Source organism: Balaenoptera acutorostrata, chromosome 13, assembly GCF_949987535.1.
Source record: "Balaenoptera acutorostrata chromosome 13, mBalAcu1.1, whole genome shotgun sequence".
Lineage (NCBI taxonomy): Eukaryota > Metazoa > Chordata > Mammalia > Artiodactyla > Balaenopteridae > Balaenoptera > Balaenoptera acutorostrata.
In genome coordinates, this window is record NC_080076.1 from 87,651,635 (window position 1) to 87,671,076 (window position 19,442).

The 19,442-nt window shown below is 55.5% G+C and overlaps 1 protein-coding gene across 22 annotated transcripts in view; it reads right to left on the minus strand.

The window, feature by feature from the left end:
• NCOR2 (nuclear receptor corepressor 2) overlaps positions 1 to 19,442 on the minus strand; it is a 225,217-nt gene that overhangs the window by 121,010 nt on the left and 84,765 nt on the right. For all 22 annotated transcript variants that reach the window (XM_057525959.1, XM_057525958.1, XM_057525940.1 and 19 more), the window contains 3 exons: positions 16,063 to 16,242; positions 12,363 to 12,476; positions 2,076 to 2,132 (listed from right to left, as the gene is read on the minus strand). In XM_057525959.1, coding sequence (XP_057381942.1) covers positions 2,076 to 2,132; positions 12,363 to 12,476; positions 16,063 to 16,242 — 351 coding nt within the window. The remainder of the gene's footprint in view (positions 1 to 2,075; positions 2,133 to 12,362; positions 12,477 to 16,062; positions 16,243 to 19,442) is intronic.

A 19,442-nucleotide genomic window follows, 5' to 3' on the forward strand; every position in this document is an offset into this window, starting at 1 on the left:
GGAGAGGGCGAGCCTCCAGGTCTGGAAATGGTCGGGTGAGGCCTCTAGGCCTGCCAGCCCCGTTGGCAAGAAAGGGAAACCGAGGTGAGCAATAGCTTACTGGTGGGAATGGAAAATAGTGGAGCGGCTCTGGAAAACCGTCTGGCAATTAATTCCTCAAGAGACTAAACACAGAATTAACACGATCCAGCAGGTCCAGGCCCAGGTATCTACCCAAGAGAAAGGGAAACACACATCCACATGGAAACCTGTACATTAATGTTCACAGCCACTTCCTTTATAATGTCCGAGAGCTAAACCAACCTAACGCCCACCAGTGAATAAACGCATAAACTAAATGTGGTCCATCCACACGATGGAATACAATTCAGCCATAAAAAGGAATGAAACACCAACACAGGCTACCTCATGGATGAACCTTAAGAACAGGATGCTGAGTGAGAGAAACCAGACTCCAAAGGCCACGTATTGTATGATTCCACTGATACGAAATGTCCAGAATAGGCAAACCCACAGAGACAGAAAGCAGATTAGTGTTTGGTTGGGAGGGAGGGGGAGAGGAAGGGGGGAGGTGGGAGGTGGGGGGGATGGGAGATAAGGAGGTGATAGTTCAGGGAACAAAGTTCTTTTTGAGATGGTGAAATGTTCTCACATCGATTGTGGAGATGGCTGTGCACATCTGTGAATATACGAAAAACCACTAACTTGTACTCTTTAAATGGGTGAATTGTATGGCATGTGGATTACATCTCAATAAAGCTACTTAAATTTTTTTTAAAAGAGGCTGCTAGAGACATCCCAGAAAGCATGCCCAAAGGGAAGCAAGGCCGCAGGCTGGGAGCCTGTCACCCATCCCAGGAGAGGCACTGGGCCCTGCCCCTGAGCCGTAGGAGCCCCCCACTCCCTGTCTGGCTCTGCCCCGAGAGGACCTGGGGGCAGTAGGAGGCCAGCTGCTCACAGGTCCTCAGTGGCCTAAGCAGACGGACCCCAGGCTGAGGAGCAGCTGTCACTGCAGAAAAAACTCCGGAGCAAACAACTCTTCTCTCCTAAGGGTCCACGACACTCAGGGCTCACCACAGGCCAAGTGCTGCGTCAGTGAGCCTTTTCCCCGCACCAATTCATCGTTCCCTCATCAAGATCCTCGGCTTCCCCCCATTTCACAGATGAGAAAACCGAGTCCCTTGCCCAAGGCCACCCGGCAAACACACAGTGAAGCCAAGTTTAAAATTAGGCTCCAAATGCGTCAGATTTTTTTCCACCCCACCGCCTGCACACGCACAGGGATCCCTCGCATCCGTCCTATGTGCGTGTCCCCACGCGCTGCCCCCGTGGCTCTGCACCCACCCGCTCAGTGGGACAGTGACGGTCCCAGGCAGGTGGGCACTCTGGCCATTTCTCCCAGGACTCCAAGGCCACCAGCCGGGAGTTTCGGTGCTCCCTTGTTTCCTATCTCTGGTGACACACAGGGTGACGGGTGCCTGAGAGAGAAAAGGCCTGAGTCTGCTTCCCAGCTCTGCTGCTGACATGGCATCTTTCCATCAGTAAAATGATACTGACAACAGTAATAATAACAACAACAGCAAGAACTGATGCTCAGCACTTAACTCTCCATCAGGCTTTACAAAACTTAGTATGGTTAATCTTCACTACAACCCAGTGGGATGTGTGTTATTATTAGTCCCAGTTTACAGATGAGGAAACTGAGGCACAGAGAGGCTAAGACACCTGCTATTAAGTAGCAGATCTGAGAGCTGAACTCAGAGGATCGGGCCCGGAGTATGGGCTTTCCACGATAAGCTATGGGCCAAATGGGTTGGACTCCAGCTGGTGAATCTTGCAGCCCGACTGGCTGGGCTTGGGGGCATAGCTGGAGTGCCGACGCACCCCTCCTCACCCCCAGTGCGGCCTGCCCGTCGCTACCTGCCCGCCCCTCTCATCCAAAGGGTGGATCTCCTGCCCCCTTCCGAGGACAGGGCAGGGCTTGGCAACAGATGACTTCTCCTTCCCTTCACCCACCCCCCCCCGCCACCCTGCCCACCCCCTCCCAGAGCGCCCCACGCTGTTCCCCAGCTCACCAGCTCCACCTGGGGCCCCAGGCCTTCCAGAATCCGATGTGCAGCCTCGGCCTTCTTCTGCAGGGTGACGGAGAAGAGGAGGAATTAAAAAAAAAACACCAGCAGGCAGACACACACACACACACACACACACACACACACACACACACACACACACACACACACACACACACACACACACACACACACACACACACACACACACACACACACACACACACACACACACACACACACACACACACACACACACACACACCAGCTGCCCAGCCCAGCACGCCCATCCAGGCCCAGGGGCGGAGATGGGGCTAGAGAAGGGTCCCCCTACAAGCCCTCCCGGGGCTGGAGACAAACACAGACGGCCGCAGCATCCCCGCGGTGGCCCTGGCAAGCCCGCCAAGTTTCGGTTCGAACAAACGCACCCTGTTCTCTGGCGCTGGGCCCCTGAAGCCCCCAGCCTGACGCCCCCCAGGGCCCGGGGCGGGCACAGCTCCTGCAAGGCCCGAGATGCCTTCCTCTGCCTTGGAAGCCGGCTGGGTGTCTACAATTACCTCAGCAGTGAGGGGGGAGGAGGAGGGGGAGGGAGGACGAGATAGAGGCGCTGGGAGATACCCTTTCTAGGATTCTTGTATTTCACAATCATGTGACTATTTCTGAGCTGCCCTGGGGCCTCCCCGCCTCCCCACTCACAACCCGGACTTATTAGGAAAACAGGAACATATGGCAGAAAGGGCTTAGCGGCTGCGAATTAAACAGGCTGGACCCCCAGGGCCCCTGGCCGTGAAGGCGGACATTGTGTCTGGTCCAGGTCCCCAGGCAGGGCCCATTCGGCCGGGCCAGCCTGGGGACAGGGTGGGCAGAGAGCTGTGGAAGGTGATGACTTCAGGGTGGGTCTCTGTCAGATGGAAAGCGGGGTACCCACGGCGCACACGTGGGAGACCTGAGCCCCTCCTGCGACCCAGGAAAGGCTGGGTGTTCCTGACTCAGCCAAACTCGGGAAGACCATCCAGGACTCAGCGTGGGCTGGCAGGACAAGCCAAGCAAGACACCACCATCAGGTCGAAACCATCTCCCAATGATCCCCAAATCCAGACCCACTAAACGGGGGTGACCCAGAGCCCTGCTCACAACAGAATTCGAGGCCCAGGCTTCGGGTGTCCTAGCAGGGAGGAGGGGTGCTGAGGGCCAGCCTCACCCCCTCCCCCAGCCCCCATGACAGAGGGTAGGTATGTAGGTGGGCTCAAGCTGGCACCTAGAACTAGCTCCGCCTAGAGCCCTGGGCCCAGCCCACCCAAGAACAAGCCATGATCTCGGCCCCCTTTGTGCAAAGCCAAAACCCTGAGAGCAGCTGCCTCAGAGTGTGGCTGGGGGCCGGATAATCAGGGGGCAAATTATTATTGTAATGATTGCCATTTTATTGAGAACCTACTATGAGCCAAGCACTGAGCACACGGCATGCATTATTAATACTTGAATCACACATAACACGAAGTCAGGCAGATATAAGGAGTATCCCCATTTTACAGCGGATGAAACTGAGGCACAGAAAGATGATGTAAGGAAAAGTCCTTTTTCTGATCTCCAAGCTCCAAGAGGGGAGAAAGATATGGGCTGGTCCCATCCAGGGCCTCCACTAGGCATGGGTCCAGCGTCTTCTACTGGGGAGGGGGTGCGGAGTGGGGGAGGTTCCAGCCTGACCACCCAGACCTGGCCACACCTCAAAGCCAGAAAGTGTCAGCCATGGGGTACCAAAGATTGAAGAATTCCCTAGCTGGACCACGTGAAGGACTAGGTATAGGGTGAGGAGGGAACAGGGTAGCTTCCCAAACATTTGAGCACCCACTCTGTATTAAGCACCAGGGCATGAAACAAAATGAATGATATCGGCCTCTGCCTACAATGAACCCAGTCTAGTGGGCAGTTGGTCATGAGCAGTGATGGCAGATTAATACGCTCAGGCAGGAAAAGTACGTGTGGTATACGGGGGAGGCATTAAGCGGGTCAGAGTCACTCTCTCCAGAAAGGTAACAGGAGGGATACACAGCTGGGTTTTGAGGGATGAATAGGAGTTTGTGTGCATTTATGAGGCTCTGTCGGGATCAGCAGCAACTGCCCATCTAGATAAAGGAATGATGCCAAACACAGGAAGGGCAGGGCTGGAGCGACTGGGCCACTGGAAACTGCCGCATCACACGACTGGGCCTGTCTCAGATCTGGGACCCGTATAGGGCCTCTAGAAGCCTGTGTGTGTCTTATGAACCAGAGTGGATTCCATCTTCGACCACATCTTCACTGTCTCAGGAACACAGGCATCTGGGGAGGGGGCTTCCTGTAGCCCCTGGAGAAGAGACCAGGGAGGAGCCCCTTCCTTACCTGCCAAAGCCACGGGGAGCCCAGGCGACCAGGTGCGCCCTGAGCACCAGCTCTCCGTCATACACCTGGTGTGAGAGTTCCTTTGCTCCCTAACAGACCCTCCCCCAGGCTCTGCTCTTAAGCCCTGAGCGGCCCTGGGGCCTTTTAAGACAACTCAGTTTCCAAAAGGCGGCACACCTACGATTCACCCAGAAGAAACCTGCCACGGAACAGTCCTAAAGATGCCGCAACACTGGAACACAGGACAGCGGGGCGGCCAAGAGCAAGGCTACACGGCCAGCCAGCCTGGGCTCTGATCCACTTGCCAACTGCGTGGTCTTGGGCGAGTCCCTTCACCACCCCTGAGCCTCAGCTTCCTCATCTACGCAACGGGGATAACATCAGCACCGCCCCCACGCAGCTGCTAAGAGAATTAAATGAGCTGACACACGTACCGCGCAAAACTCAGGATCTGGCACACGGTGGGAGCTAGGTAAGGGCTGGCTGTTGTTACTACTGCTGTCAACAATAACGACGAGCCCACGGCCCACACCAGGTGACCCCCTACACGTGCCAGGGCTGGATCCTCCAGAAGCCCCATCTGTGTGGACTCCTGCAGGAACCGTCTGCGGAAGGTTCTAGCATCAGCCCCATTTACACACAAGGAAGCTGAGGCTGGGGTCACACAGCTGACCCGAAGTACGCAGCTCAAGTGGCAGCTAAAGGCTGGGACAGGCAGGCCCTGAACCGGCACCCCACCTCTTCACGTCTTCGTGGGGACACTTCTTCCACCTCGTGCTACCACACTCCCGCTCCCGGCTTCATGGGTCCAGCTTGTAGGGGTGTGGGGTGGGTACAAAGTCTGCTGTCAGCTCCCAGGAGCTGGCGGGGAAGTCCTGCCTACTGGGCCCTTCCCCCGGACGGGCAGTGCTTTCGAGAAACACACATCTGTCCAGCAGGGGCCCGCGTCTGGAAGTCCACCCTGCTCTAACCCTCGGCCAGTCGCTTCACCCGTCTGGACCTTAGTCTCCCCATCCGCACGACAGCCGCGTTCACCCCGGGTACCAAACTCCCAGGACTTTTACAAGGAAGTTCTACGGGGAACAAAGTGTATGCTGTCACTTCTTTCTTAATGTCCCTCTTCACATGGAGGGGAGGCCCCCCCCAACACCCCGGAATGGAGCACGGCCACAGATTCAGACCCACACTAGAAACTCCCTCCCACCGCTCGGCTGACAGCTTCTCGCCGTCACGAGAACCAAAGCCAAACTCTTCGCCAGGGCCCACCGGGTCTCCCACAGCGCCTAGCCTTTGGGAAGTCACTGCCTGAGGTCACCCTGCTCAGCTGCAGGGGACAAACCAGGAGCACAAGCCAACAGGAGGGGACAGTCCGCCCGCCCCTGGCTTCGACCCGCCGCCAGGGCTCTTGCCTGACACTGGGGGTTCGGGCTGGCGTCTCACTAGGGAGACGGCACTCCTCCTGCTGGGGACCCCAGGGTCCGAGCGGCCTGGCTTCCCGGGGGCCAGAGCACCTGGGGCACGAAAGACCTTAGTCACCTGCGCAGACAGGTGCACGCAAGCCCCGCGGACCCACATGACCAAATCCTATGTCTACATCTATAAAAGCACAAACATATACACACGTGTGCCACACCAGGTGACTCACACACACACGCCTTCAACTACGCATGCGTACAGCATGCACAAATACACTTGTGTACCCAAGCAGACACATGCATGTGCACAAAGTATAAACACACAGTCACACACGTGCCCCATGCAAGCCACTTTGCGTACACGTGCGCACAGCCACTCACGTGCCTCTACACATGCCACATAGCTAACAAGTGTACCCACAAACGCCCGGGCGTATCCATGCACACGTAACCACAGCTGCCCCCCACACGTGCTGACCCAAACACACGTGTATCCACACGCACATATATATGTGCATGGATGCATATGTGCATAGAAGTCACGGGCTCTACCTGTGCTGAGCCGCGCACACAATTTGCACACATATGAGCACAGCTTTCCACAGTTATACACGGACCCACACACATGCACACGTGTACCTCCCCAAACACACACACACACACACACACGCACACACAATCCTGGCTCCTCTTGGGCAGGGGGACCGGACCTCACCCTGACCAGCCCCCTGGCCGACGCCCCGCCCCTTGGAGCCCCCATTCTCGCTCCTCAGCTGCCTACTCCAGCCTGAGCTCCAGCCCTCACCCTCCTCTTCTGCAGAGTGAAGGCAGCACCCACCCACCCAGGAAGCCCGGGAGCCCAGCCTCTATCTCCCTCTAGGCCCCGCTGCCCACCCCTCCACGCCGCGTCCATCTGCCAAGCGCTACAGCGTTTCGGGGAGCAGTTACCCCCGAGGCTCGGCGTCCTCGGCTGTACCAGCAGCCGGAAGACCCCTTCCAGAGCCCTCCCGGGTGTGTAACGGAGACGGCTGAGTGAGTGAGGTGGAATTCATGGACTCCTGTTCACAAGTCCGTTAGGACAACGCTCCCTGTGTGTGGAGGAACTTGGAGGAAGACCTGGACTCCAGGAGCGGTTAGGATGGCCAGACGCAGAGGCAGAGAAGGGCCCGGCTCGGGACGGGACCGGAGCCGCTGCTCTGAAAGCCCCGAATCACGACTCGGGTGGGAAGGGAGTCTGAAGCTGGGCATCAGGGTGCCTGGACCCCCAAAATGCTCTACAAGATGCTTCACAGTCTTGGTTATTACCAACAGAATTATTCGTCTTTGTCCTGCTTAGTCATAATCACACTGGATAAAAAACTTCACTAGTAAGATGCTTAAAATCAAAGACAAAAAAGGACCTGGGTCCTGCTCTGATTTCCTTCTCACTCCTCAGCAATCAGAGGGCCTCCATGAGTTCTGCTTCCTCACCATCTCTGGACAGGCCACAGTCCTCTCCACTGCAAATATCCTTCTGCCTTTTCCCAACAGAGCCCATTGTGCAGACCTAGCTCAGGTCTCCCCCAGGACGTCTACCTGGATTGCCCACTGCCCTCAATTCCTAGAGTACCAGCGCTGTGCCGATTGTCCCTTAGTTACACATCCTTCGCTAGTGCTGACGAGTGCTGCTTGTGTTTGTTTTACCCAACTCCAAGTGTGAGCACCCTCCCAGACCCACCAGACCTCCACCTCCCACCCCCGACACATTCCCTTTGAAGATCAATGGAGACCCCCCTCCCCTCTGTGAGCCTTCGCCTGAGCTGTGACCCCCCCCCCACCCGAATGCCCTCCTCGGGGCGACGGCCCACCCACTGCTTCCAAGAGGCCTTTCCCAGTCCTGGCCCTGCAGCGCCCGTTCCTGCCTCTCGGGGCCTAGAAGAACCCTGTCTCCAGTTCTGCCACCTGCGTGCACCTGCCCGGCCCCGCCCACACAGTCAGCCACTCCCCCCCTCCCCACCCTGGGCGCGCTGATGCCTCGTCCTTGCGCCCCAAAGGGATAATGAGCCAGAGCCCAATCTGCAGAATAGCCAGGCCCTGCCCGGTGGGAAGCTGCATTTTCCAGCCGGTGGGGCATTTAGAGACAGACCCTTGTGTCCGCCTCTCAGAGGAGCCAGCAGGGAGGGGAGGAGGATTAAAATTTAATCCGATTGATCCCCCAAGGGGCAGTGAGTCCTGGCTGCTCCTGCCCAAGGTGTCTGAGGGGCCTCCTGCCCGCTCGGCCGCTGGCCCCTGAGGCTCAGCCCAGGCAGGGGGACCCCCGCCAACCCTCACTGGGGGCAGAGGCCAGTCCCCACAGCCCCCAAACCAGAGGACTCTTCCGGAGGAAGAGTCTCCCTACCCTCTGCCACTCATTCATTTGTTCAGCAGACATTTAGTAAGCACCTACTGTGTGCCAGGCACTGTTCTAGGTGCTAGAGATATAGCTGGGAGAGAAAGACAGAGATCCCTGTCCTCACAGAGCCTCTGTTCACAATAAACACAATAAACAAGAAAACATGAATTATGTCCAGTGGGAACAAGGGCAAAGGACAAAATTAAAGCCAGGTAGAGGAGGTGTTGACAGTTTTCAGGATTAAACAGAGGGTCAACATGGGCCTTGGCTGAAAAGGGGACGTTTGAACAAACAGCTGAAAGAGTGAGAGAGTGAGCCCAGTGGGAAAAAGGAGCTGCGGCCAGAGGGTGCAGCCAGTGCAAAGGCCCTGAGGCAAGAGCATGCCTGCATATTCAAGGAAGTACAAGGGTCAACGGGGTTGGGGCAAAGTGAGGCCGCAGATGAAAGTAAGAAAGGGGGATCGGGAAAATGAGGGGCAAATTCCTCAGGTCCTCGGTGTGCCTGCATGTGGTGGCTTGAGTGTGATTATGTCCCCCCATCAGAAAGCCAACGTGAGTGGGCTGGGGCCGAGGTCACCACTGCGCCTCCTGGAACAGTGGCAGGCCCAGAGCAGATGTTCAGCTACGTGGCTGCTGAATGAATGAATGAATGGACAGGATAAGTGTGATGCGCCCGGCGCACCTGAACTTCCCAGGCAGAGGCCTGCTCTCAGAATCCCAGGAACCAGGGTTGGAGTCCTAGCCCGCCACTCACTAGCTGAAAGGCCGCAGGGAAATTACCCAGGGCTTCTATTTCCTCATCTGAAAATACGGAGTAGGGGCGCTGAGGGAAGGCCAGGGACTCCCACTTACTGTCAGAACCCCATCAGGATGAAACCAGCATAAATGGGCATAAAGCCCCTAGCCTGAGGTGCTTGGGGGGACAGAGGACAATGCCTGTGCTCTGGGACCCCAACTTGGTAAGCACCAGCCCAGGGTCGGGGGCACAGGCTGCAGAGGCCCGGCCAGCCTCCGCTCCACTGCCTCTGACCTCCTCTTGGGAGAAGCCCCCTCCTCTGTCTATTCCCTGGGGCAGGGTGGGGATGGGGTTGACTCCACCCCCAGACTCCAGAGGTTGGCCTAAGACCCAGCCCTGACCAATCAGCCTACTCAAATCCACTGGCCTCCACTGGCTGAGAAGTGAGCTTGTGACTCCAGCCAGCCAATGAGAGCCAACCCTGGGACTGTTGCTGAGACATATGGGAAGAGTTTCCCACCTGGCCTGGGAGGGGTCAGTGGGCCTAGAGCTGCGGGCAGTCACTTCTCCATGTCCTGGGAAACCCCGCCTGGGAATGACACTGGCACAGAGAGAGCAGAGGCGGGGACAGAGCGCTCCCAAACATCTTCGTCTGAGCACCTGAGTCCACACATCCTTGAAGTAAACTAACACCAACTTTCATCACAAGACTCAATAACCCCTCTTCAGCCTCAACCAGTCTGAGCTGAGTTTTTGCCTCTTGTACCCAAGAATCTTGACTTCCTGGACCCTTCCAGTCACCGTCTCAGCCACATCAACTCTGTGGCCTCAAGAATGTGGCCAGGGGGACTTCCTTGGTGGCGCAGTGGATAAGAATCCGCCTGCCAATGCAGGGGACACAGGTTCGATTCCTGGTCCGGGAAGATCCCACATGCCGCAGAGCAACTAAGCCCGTGCACCACAACTACTGAGCCTGCGCTCTAGAGCTCATGAGCCACAACTACTGAGCCAGCGTGTCACAGCTACTGAAGCTCGTGCGCCTAGAGCCCGAGCTCCACAACAAAGAGAAGCCACCGCAATGAGAAGCCCGCACACCACAATGAAGAGTAGCCACAGTTCACCGCAACTACAGAAAGCCTGCGTGCAGCAACGAAGACCAACGCAGCCAAAAATGAAATAAATAAATTTATTTTAAAAAAAGAAAAAAAAAAAGGACTGTGGCCAGGACCCGGGACGATGGAAGCCCTGGAAGTGAAATAAGCCACCCAGCTCGTGAGGGCCCAGGCTGGCCTGGAATCCAGGCCCACCCGCCACCCTCCCTCACACAGAGCTGCAGAAAATCAGGGCAGCAGGAAGCGGGAATTCTGGCAGGGAGACCACCCAGGGTAAGACCTGGGAAGGGGTGTCTTAACTGCTGTTGGGGGAGGGGGAGTGCTGAGGCCAAGGAGCCAAAGACCAATCAGATCTGTAGCTACAGCTCTTTGGGGAGAACCTGGTGAGACCCGGAGGGGACCCCCCCAAATTACTGTTTAGGCAAACCCCCAGGGAAGTGGGGACGAGTGGCTGGGATGGAACGTGGAGCAAATTTCCCACAGGGGGCACCAAAGGCCTGTGCCTTCGAGTCTGTCTGGCTGGGGAGGGCTGAGGGCTCCAGCCTGCTAGAGTCTGCCGGCCCCCAAAAGACTGAGCCCCCAAAAAGGGCCAAGGGCACTGTGGTGACATCCTGGGCAAAGCCATCAACTTGCCACCACAGCTGCTGGAGGGAACTGTGCCTGCTCTCCCACCCAAGGATCAGGGAGGGCAGGCAGAGGGGCTGCCTGGAGTGACAGATCCAGGAGCTCTGCCTTTGTCCCCTCTACCACAGGCTCCTGGAGCCAACTCAACCCTGGCTCCGATCCCCAGGCTCAAAGCTCACTTGCTGTGCAGTCTCAGGTAGGTCACCTTCCCTCTCTGAGCCATGGCTTCTTTATGAGTGAAATGGAGAGAATAATAGTACCTGTCTTATACGGGTCTGGACAGGAACAAATGAAATCATGCAAAATATAAACAATAACAAGAAGAAAAGAATAACAAAGACTACAACGATGACAACAGTTAACAGCGCCAGCTGGCACCTACACGGTGCCAGGCGTTGTTCTGAGGGCACTACGTAATGAACTCATTTAATCCCCACACCATGGTATAACGTAGGTGCTATAATTATCATCATTTTACCGGTGAGGAACATGGGTTGCAGGGAGACCTAATTAATTTGCCCAAGGTCACAGAGCCAGGAAGTGGTAGAGATGGGATTTGAACCCAGAACATCTGGCTAAAGCACATGTGGCCCCTTAGTCCTCCTATCATTGTGATTGTTATTAGTGTTACTTGGGGTAGGGAGCCAGGGCATGGAAGGGTGACCAGCCCTGCAAGGCCCAGCACACAGTTCCCAGGCCTCCAGCAGGTTCAGTCTCATCCTGCATCTGTTGCAGCTTCAAGAGGTGGAGGCATAGCCAAACCAGTTGATCCAATAGCTTCCTGCCTGGAGCTATAGCCCTAGGCACCAATCACATGTTCCCAGGCTCTAGAGCAGCTCAAGCCTTGGGGTTCAGACCCTGGGAGACACTCTGCTCTGGGTACCCTGAGCCCCTCCCCCTCCAGACACCCAGCAGCTGCCCTCCACAGATCTCTATGAGCCCCCACCGTCTGCTACAGACCCTGCGTTCAACCATCCAACAGCCCTTTCCAGGGCTAAATGTAAGCAGAGGCCAGTGCTGATGAATCAGGCCCTCGGATCTGATGGCCCACAGGTTCAAATCCCAGGTCCACCGCTTCCCAGCTGTGTGACTTTGGACAAGTCACCTAACCTCTCTGGGCCTCAATTTCTCCCTGTGTTAAATGGAAACAATCACCATACCTACCCTCTGAGGACTGCTATGTAAAAAACCTGGCCCATCGCCTGGAAGAGCTGTTCAACTAATGTTTGCTGTTGTGATGAATAATATTACTATTGTTTTCTGCATTACAGGAATTTCTTCTGCGTGAGTACCTAACCGCCCCCCCCCTCCGCTGATCAACCGGCCGCTGAAGCTCTCCTATGACCTAATGCCTGCATTTTCATTTACATCCCACAGGCCAGCCACGGTCCACACCAGTCCGCATGTCTGAGCAGAACAAACCACAGCCACACCAAGATGGGTCTCCACTGGCCACCTTTTCTCCCTCCCACACACAAACCCAGGTTTGCGGGGTTGGGGGGGGGGGCATACAGGTTCCCATTTCACAGATGGGAACACCAAGGCCCCGGGAGAGAGCCAGGCCCTTCACAGCGACACCTGCATCCCACCTGGTGGCCGGCACAGGGCGAGCAGGAGAAGGTGGTGTAGGGGCTCTGCGGGGCAGGTCAGGGCGTACCCGGTTCTCGTCGTAGATGATCTGCACCAGGCTGCGATGCTTCGACTCGATGGGTGGTGGCGACACGGGCTTCTCGGGCTCCGGTGGCTTGGCGGCCTCCTCCTCCAGCTGTTGCTGTGGGGAGCGAGCGGGGAGAGTGGAGTGGTGAGCACGCCAGCAGGCGGAAGGAGAGGCAGCGCCCCCTGCCCCTGGGCGGGAGGGCGGCACCCCTGCGCAGCGGGGCTGCTGGCCCCACACAGGAAGTCAGGCTGCTAACCATTTCCCCTGAGTCACCCGCAGGGACTCCGAGCCCCGGAGAGGCCCCAGCTCCCAAAGGGGAGGGCCCAACCAGCGCCAACTCCGGCTCTGCCGCCAGCCTTCCTGGGTTCAAGTCCAACCTTGGTGATTTATCAGCTAGGTGAGCAACGGCAAGCAGCTTAACTCCGCTGTGCCTCAGTTTTCTCATCTGTAAAGTGGGGCTCGTGGCTGTGCCTCCCCGATGAGTTAATGTATGCACCGTGCAGACTGGGGGCTCGCTGAAGGCCAGCCGTTATCCATTATTTTCACCATCAGTACCGTCATCCTCAGGAGAGGCTATGGAGACTCTGGACCCAAACCGTCCAGACCGGAACACTATTTCTACTACTTACTTGCTATGTAACCTTGGGAGGTGGCTAAACTCCTGAGCCTCACTTTCCTCACCTGGAAAGTGGGGATAATTAAAGTTTCTATCCTAGAGAGTTGATGTGAGGATTAAACGAGCTGATGCACGCAAAGCACTCAGCACCTAAAAAGCAGCTTCTCATCGTCATCGTCATCTGCCCTGTGGTCTTCATACTGGACCCTCCTCCTCCAAACACCGTAAAGGACTTCCCGTCATGCTGCTGTCTGCTTTATACCAAAAAGGCAAAGCCAAGACCAGAGAGCTTAAGACACTGGCCCAAGGTCACACAGGAGGCCAGTGCCAAGGTGTACAATCTGACAGGGCACCTTGAGTGAGATGAAAACATTGTTCTTTGCTCACAAGACTCACACATCCTGCCCATGACCGTGGAGCAAACCATTATGAACTCAAAAACACGGCCAAGAGGAGAGCAACGCAGAAAGAGCCAGAAAATCCAGTTTTGGCTTCTGCTGGCACAAAGGCCTGGAAGGTTGAGCCGAGCTGCCTCAGTCCCACAGTGACCCCTGTTGGTAGCTTTCAGAAGGGCAGCCAGCGCCTGCCAAAACACTGAAATCCCTCCAAACAGTGCAAAACAAACTAAGCCAAGAAATGGAAGGAATACATAGCCAGAAAGGAGATTCTCGCCAGTCAGTGAAGGTGGCCCTCCCTGAGGCACCAAACGTTAAACACAGAGTTACCATGGGACCCAGCAATTCCATCCCTAGGTACAGACCCAAAGAATTGAAAACAGGTGCTCAAAAACATGAACACAAAAGTTCACAGCATGGTTCACGATAGTCAAAAGGTGGAGGTAACCCAAACGTCCATCAACTGACGCATGGATAAACAAACGTGGTCCATCCACCCGTACAGTGGAATATTACTTGGCAATAAAAGGAATGAAGCACTGGCACAGGCTGCAACATGGACGAACCTTGAAAACATGATGCTGAGTGAAAGATGCCAGACACAAAATGCCACACAGTGTTTGATCCCATTTATAGAAAATGTCCAGACAAATCCATAGAGACAGAAAGCAGATTAGTGGCTGGTGGGGAAGGGAAAATGGAAGTGACTGCGAATGTGTATGGGGTCTCCTTTTGGGGTCATGAAAATGTCTTGGAACTAGAACTAGATAGAATGGGTGGTTGCACAACGCTGTGAATGTACTAAACGCTGCTGGGCTGTTCACCTTAAAATGAGTCATTCTATGTTTTGTGAATTTTAGTTAAAAAAGAAAAATGCCAAAGTGGAATTAAAAACCAAAAATCTATCGAGGGCTGCCCTGAGCCACGTGGCTTCTGGCTGCAGTCACAAACGTGTGCACATGGCCTGTGGCTTCAGCCTGGCCCCAAAGCCAGGCCCAGGGGGACTAAAGGTCCCAGCACTCCCCTGGCCTTGGCAACGCCTGCCTGACTCCAACCGGGGCCCGGCCTCCCTGCACGCTGAGCTGCCATCCTGGAAACCCACCTACCACCCCCAGCTGGCCGAGCCTCACTGACCAGTCCAGCTTCTGGACCATCCTCAGGTCCCCCCAGGCGAACGACAGCCCCGAGGCCTCTTGGAATCAATGCTCCCCTCCCACTGCACATCTTTCAAATTCCACTCACATAGCCCTGAACTGGCTTCCGGGAAGCATCTCTCACCAGCCTTCCCTCTACTGCCCACGGTGGCCAGAGTGGGTCCTTGATCCTCCACGGAGCCCATACCTCCTTACCTGGAGGGGATCGGTGTGACCCTGCTTCCCCCAGGGTCAACACCTGTGTCACACTATCTCAATCCACAGTTTTTAAGGAGCACCTACTACGTGCTGGCATTGCTAGGAGCACAGCAGGGAACAGGAGACAAGAACTCTGCTTTTACACCGTTGTTGTGAGACGACCACAATGTCACAAAGCAAGATATGTATTAGTTCAAATGGTGACACCATCAAGCAGGGTAACGGGCTAGAGCAGGGGTGGCAAATTTTTTCTGTAAAGGACCAGGGAGTAAATATCTTAGGCTTTGTTGGCCACACAGTCTCTGTCATGACCACCCAGCTCTGCGGCTGTATCATAAAAGCAGCCACAGATGATGTGTAAACAAATGGACGTGGCTGTGTGCCAATAAAACTTTATTTACAAAAACAGGCATCGAGCTGGATCTGGCTGGATTTGCTGACCCCCAGGGTAGAGCATAGCTGGGGATGAGGACTCCTGTAAAGGCTAGGGCGGGTCCCTCTGTGGAGGGGACATCTGAGCAGACACCTGAAGATGCCACAGCGGGAAGCAGGAGAAGACCCGGGAAAAGGCAGATTATCAACTAACTTTCTATCAATTAATATGAAAAATAAAATTATAAAGTTAATATTATTAATCTTTATGTTAACTTTTCTTTGGTTTCGACAGTGACAATGAGGACTTCTTTTCACCACATGACCCTGTTCCCTCCTCACAACCTTATGAGGTGGTGTCATATCTGTGCCCATCTTACAGATAAGAAACCGAGGCTCAGAGAGGTGAATGTTCCAAGGCAGAGTTAGGAGGCCCAGCTCATACAGATTCCAGAGCTAGGGTCAGGGTCACGTGATATTTCCCCCCACATTATGGATGAGGAAAGTGAGGCACAGAGACGTAACTGCCCACCCCACATGTCTGGACAGCCTGGCTTGTAAATGCTGACCTCCCACCCATCGTTCCTGTGCTGTCCGGTACAGTAGCCACATGTGGCTATTCAAGTGTAAATTTCATTTCAATTCAAATTAAACTACATTAAAAATTCAGTTCCTCAGCTGCACTAGGCACATTTCACGGGCTCAACAGTCACATATGGGTAGTGGCTACCATTGTGGACAGTGCAGATCTAGAACATTTCCGTCATTGCAGAAAGCTCCCTCGGACAGCACCACACAAAACAGCTCTCCTGTCCAATAAACGTAAAGGGCATAAAAATGAGCCAGTACATGGGCAGTGCTCAGCACACGTTCACAACTGCTATAACTACTAGTGTTGTTATCGTCTCAGCGGCAGCTGCTGCTGAATCGGGAGCTGAGACCGGCATTCCCCCACCCACGCGCACCTGCTTCTTCTTCAGCTTGGAGATCTGCTGCTCTACCATGGTGATCTCGCGGTCCACCCGATCCATATTCTGGATCAGCTCCTCCTTGGAGAGCCGTGGAGGTACCAGCTCCAACTCAGGGTCAGCATGTGGGGGGCTGGGAGGAGACACCGGCTCCAGCTTGCCTGTCAGGCTGCGGTCCTGCGGTGGAGGAAAAACAGGCGTGGAATCAGTACAGGGGGCACCCCCATCCCCCAACAAACTGCAAGTTTCCAGCCATGACTTCAGGCACCAACGCACCAGGCATCTGTCGTGCCAGCCCCCATGTCCCAAATCAGGGTTGCTTACTGATCCCACCTCTCTGCCTTTGCCTTCACTGGTCCTCCTGCCAGGTGTTCCCTCCCCAGCCTTTTCCAAAGTGCAGATCCTTTTTATCCTCCTACATGCAAGTTTCCCCAACCGTCCCTCAAGTCGTGAAGCCCTCCCTCTTTCCTTTCCCCATAACACACCTCTCTCTTACCCCACTTACCCCGTCTGTGCCCTCCCACCAGACCAAACTCCTCGAGAACCGGCACCAAGACCCACAACCTCCAGACTGATGCTCCGTGAACACTTATTCACGATGCTCAGTCCAAACCAGCAAGTTACAGAATATCACACACAGTGCAAACCCAGTTTTGTAGACGATGTACAGAAACACACAGGAAAACCATGGGAACGGGATACAGAGATGTCAAAAGTAGTTATCGGGGCAGCGGGGGAGAAGGCGGGTATTTTCACTTTCTTCTTTTTAATTTACCAGTGTTTTTCTGATTTTCCTTCACTGAGTATTACTCTTTGTGTAATGAAGTTGTTTTCAAAAATGCGTTAAACAAACAAGGGAATCCTTCATTGAGTTATTCGGCGACTCCTTCATTCCACCAACAAAAATAAAACCCAGTCCTTGTCCCGGAGCACTCACCTGTACAGCCCCGGGTTCAAATCCCCACCCGCTCTGCCACCTCCCAGCATCATCGTGACCACAAGCAGATCATCTGCCTCCGTTTCCTCATCTGTACAATGGGACGATTCCCACCTCCTGCCTGCTGTGAGGCTGGAACGAGTTAATATGTGCAGAGCACTCAGCTCAGAGCCTGGCACACTGTCAGAGCTCCACAGGCATTGGCTGGGGTTGTCCTGCCCCCAAACCCAGCCCCGCCCTGTGCCATCGTCAAGGCCAAGCCAGCAGCTGCTGGCAGAGGAGGCCCCAGGAGGAACTCCAGGCCGCTGCTTCCCCACCCCCAAGGCAGCTGCAGCCGGAGGACAGAGGACACATTATTCCCGGGGACAACTGCAGCCCCAGGGCTGCCAAGTGCCACCCCACCCCCCAGCTCGAGTTGAGCAGAGGCTGTGCCAATCTAAGTCCACCCCTCCTGGCCTCGGGGTCTTGGTCCTACACACACACACACACACACACCCCACCGAAGCCCCCAGGGCCCCAGTGTCTGGGGATCACCCTGGCCTCATCCTTGCCATCTGAGACGTGGGCGTCGAGACTCCCAGGCCCTCCACACACCCAGAACCCTGGGGGCAAAGGCAGAAAAGATCTCAAGCCCTTCCACAGCTCGGATGTGGCCCTGCCCCACGGCTCTGAGGTGGGCCTCCACGCTCCTCAGGGACGCCTAGGAAATCGAACCAGGCATCGTCCCAGTCCTCAGCACACTCCACATCCTGGCCCCGGCTGCAGCTCTCCCAGGGGGCTGCCACTGCATCCCCATTGCACAGATGAGGGTACGGAGAACCTGCAGACACAGGGCTGGCACGGCTCTAAGCCAGCGGTCGGCACACTTTCTGTAAAGGGCCAGGTGGAAAAACACTTCAGTCTTTGTAGGTCAGGCGGCCTCTGTCCCAACTACTCACCCACCATTGTAGTGGGAATGCAGCCACAGACAGGACACAAAAGAATGGGCATGGCTGAGTGCCAATAAAACTTTATTAACAGACCCACGCGGAGGGCCAGGTTGGAGCTTGCCGAGTTTGCCAACCTGTGCTCTTAACTCACGTAATTGTCACAGCCCACCCTGGAAGTGAAAATATGGTTTTCCCCATTTTCCAGATGAGGAAACTAAGGTCCAGTGAGATTCAACGACGTGCCCGAGGTCACCAGCCACAAAGTGATGGAGCCTTGGCTTGGAAGGCACAGGACGGGAGAGACCAGGCCTCATTCAGAACTCTCCAGAAGCAGGCAGAGCATGCAACCAGGTTGCTGGGAGTCCCACAGCAGAAACGGGGTTGCCATCATACATTCATTCATCCCTGAGAACCATGTGTCTGGGCAGAAAAGCAAGAGCAAGATCCCTTCCAGGGTCTAGGACCCCCTGATATTAGAGGCAAAACTGTGCACAGAAGACAGATCCCCTAGAGAAATACTCAGAAGGAGTGTGTGTGTGTGCGCGTGTGTGCGCGCGTGTTTGGCCCTAACTGCTCCCAAATAGGAGGGCGGAGGGCAGACACAGGGGCTGCAGGCACCTGACCCCACACACGCCAGACCAGAAGCAGCCTGCGCACTATGGCGTCTCTGGGCCTTTGCACTAGCCATTCCCTCTCCTAACTGCACCTTTGTGCCACCTGAAATCAGAACCCCCATCCACGCCCCCTCCCCCAGCCCTTAACTGAGATCCGTCCCTTCCCTCTGTGCCCCAGGGCGCTTGGCTGGTCTCCCCCGACAGCCTCAATCATTTCTCAGGGTTCTTTTTTTTGCTGGGGGGGGGGGGGTGCTGCGTTGGGTCTTCGTTGCGGTGCGCGCGCTTCTCATTGCAGTGGCTTCTCGTTGCAGAGCACGGGCTCTAGGCGCGTGGGTTTCAGTAGTTGTGGCACACGGGCTCAGTAGTTGTGGCTCGCGGGCTCTAGAGCGCAGGCTCAGTAGTTGTGGCGCACGGGCTTAGTTGCTCCACGGCACGTGGGATCTTCCCGGACCAGGGCTTGAACCTGCGTCCCCGGCATTGGCAGACAGATAGTTAACCACCGTGCCGCCAGGGAAGTCCCATTTCTCAGGCTTCTTGAGACAAAAGGTTTTGGCGATATGGCTCCTGGAGCCCAATCCTGCTACCTGCTGTAGGAAACGCCTCTCCTGCCCACCTCTGATCTTCCACCAGGACTGAGAAGGGACGGAGAGGAGCACAGCAAGAACAAGGGCTGTGGACAGAAGGCTTTCGGGGCCAGGACACCCTGCAACAGTTCATCCAACCCAGGGATAATTCTCAAAATGACATGAGCAAAAAGAAGGTTTCCATCCCCAAACCCCACAGGAGCAGCGCAGGGGTGAGACGAAGAAGTTGGCAACCGCTAGCAACTGTTGGAAAAGTTGCTGGAAACTTTCTCTTAAATTCTTGATGGGGAAAATCCGTCTTCTTCAATGACTT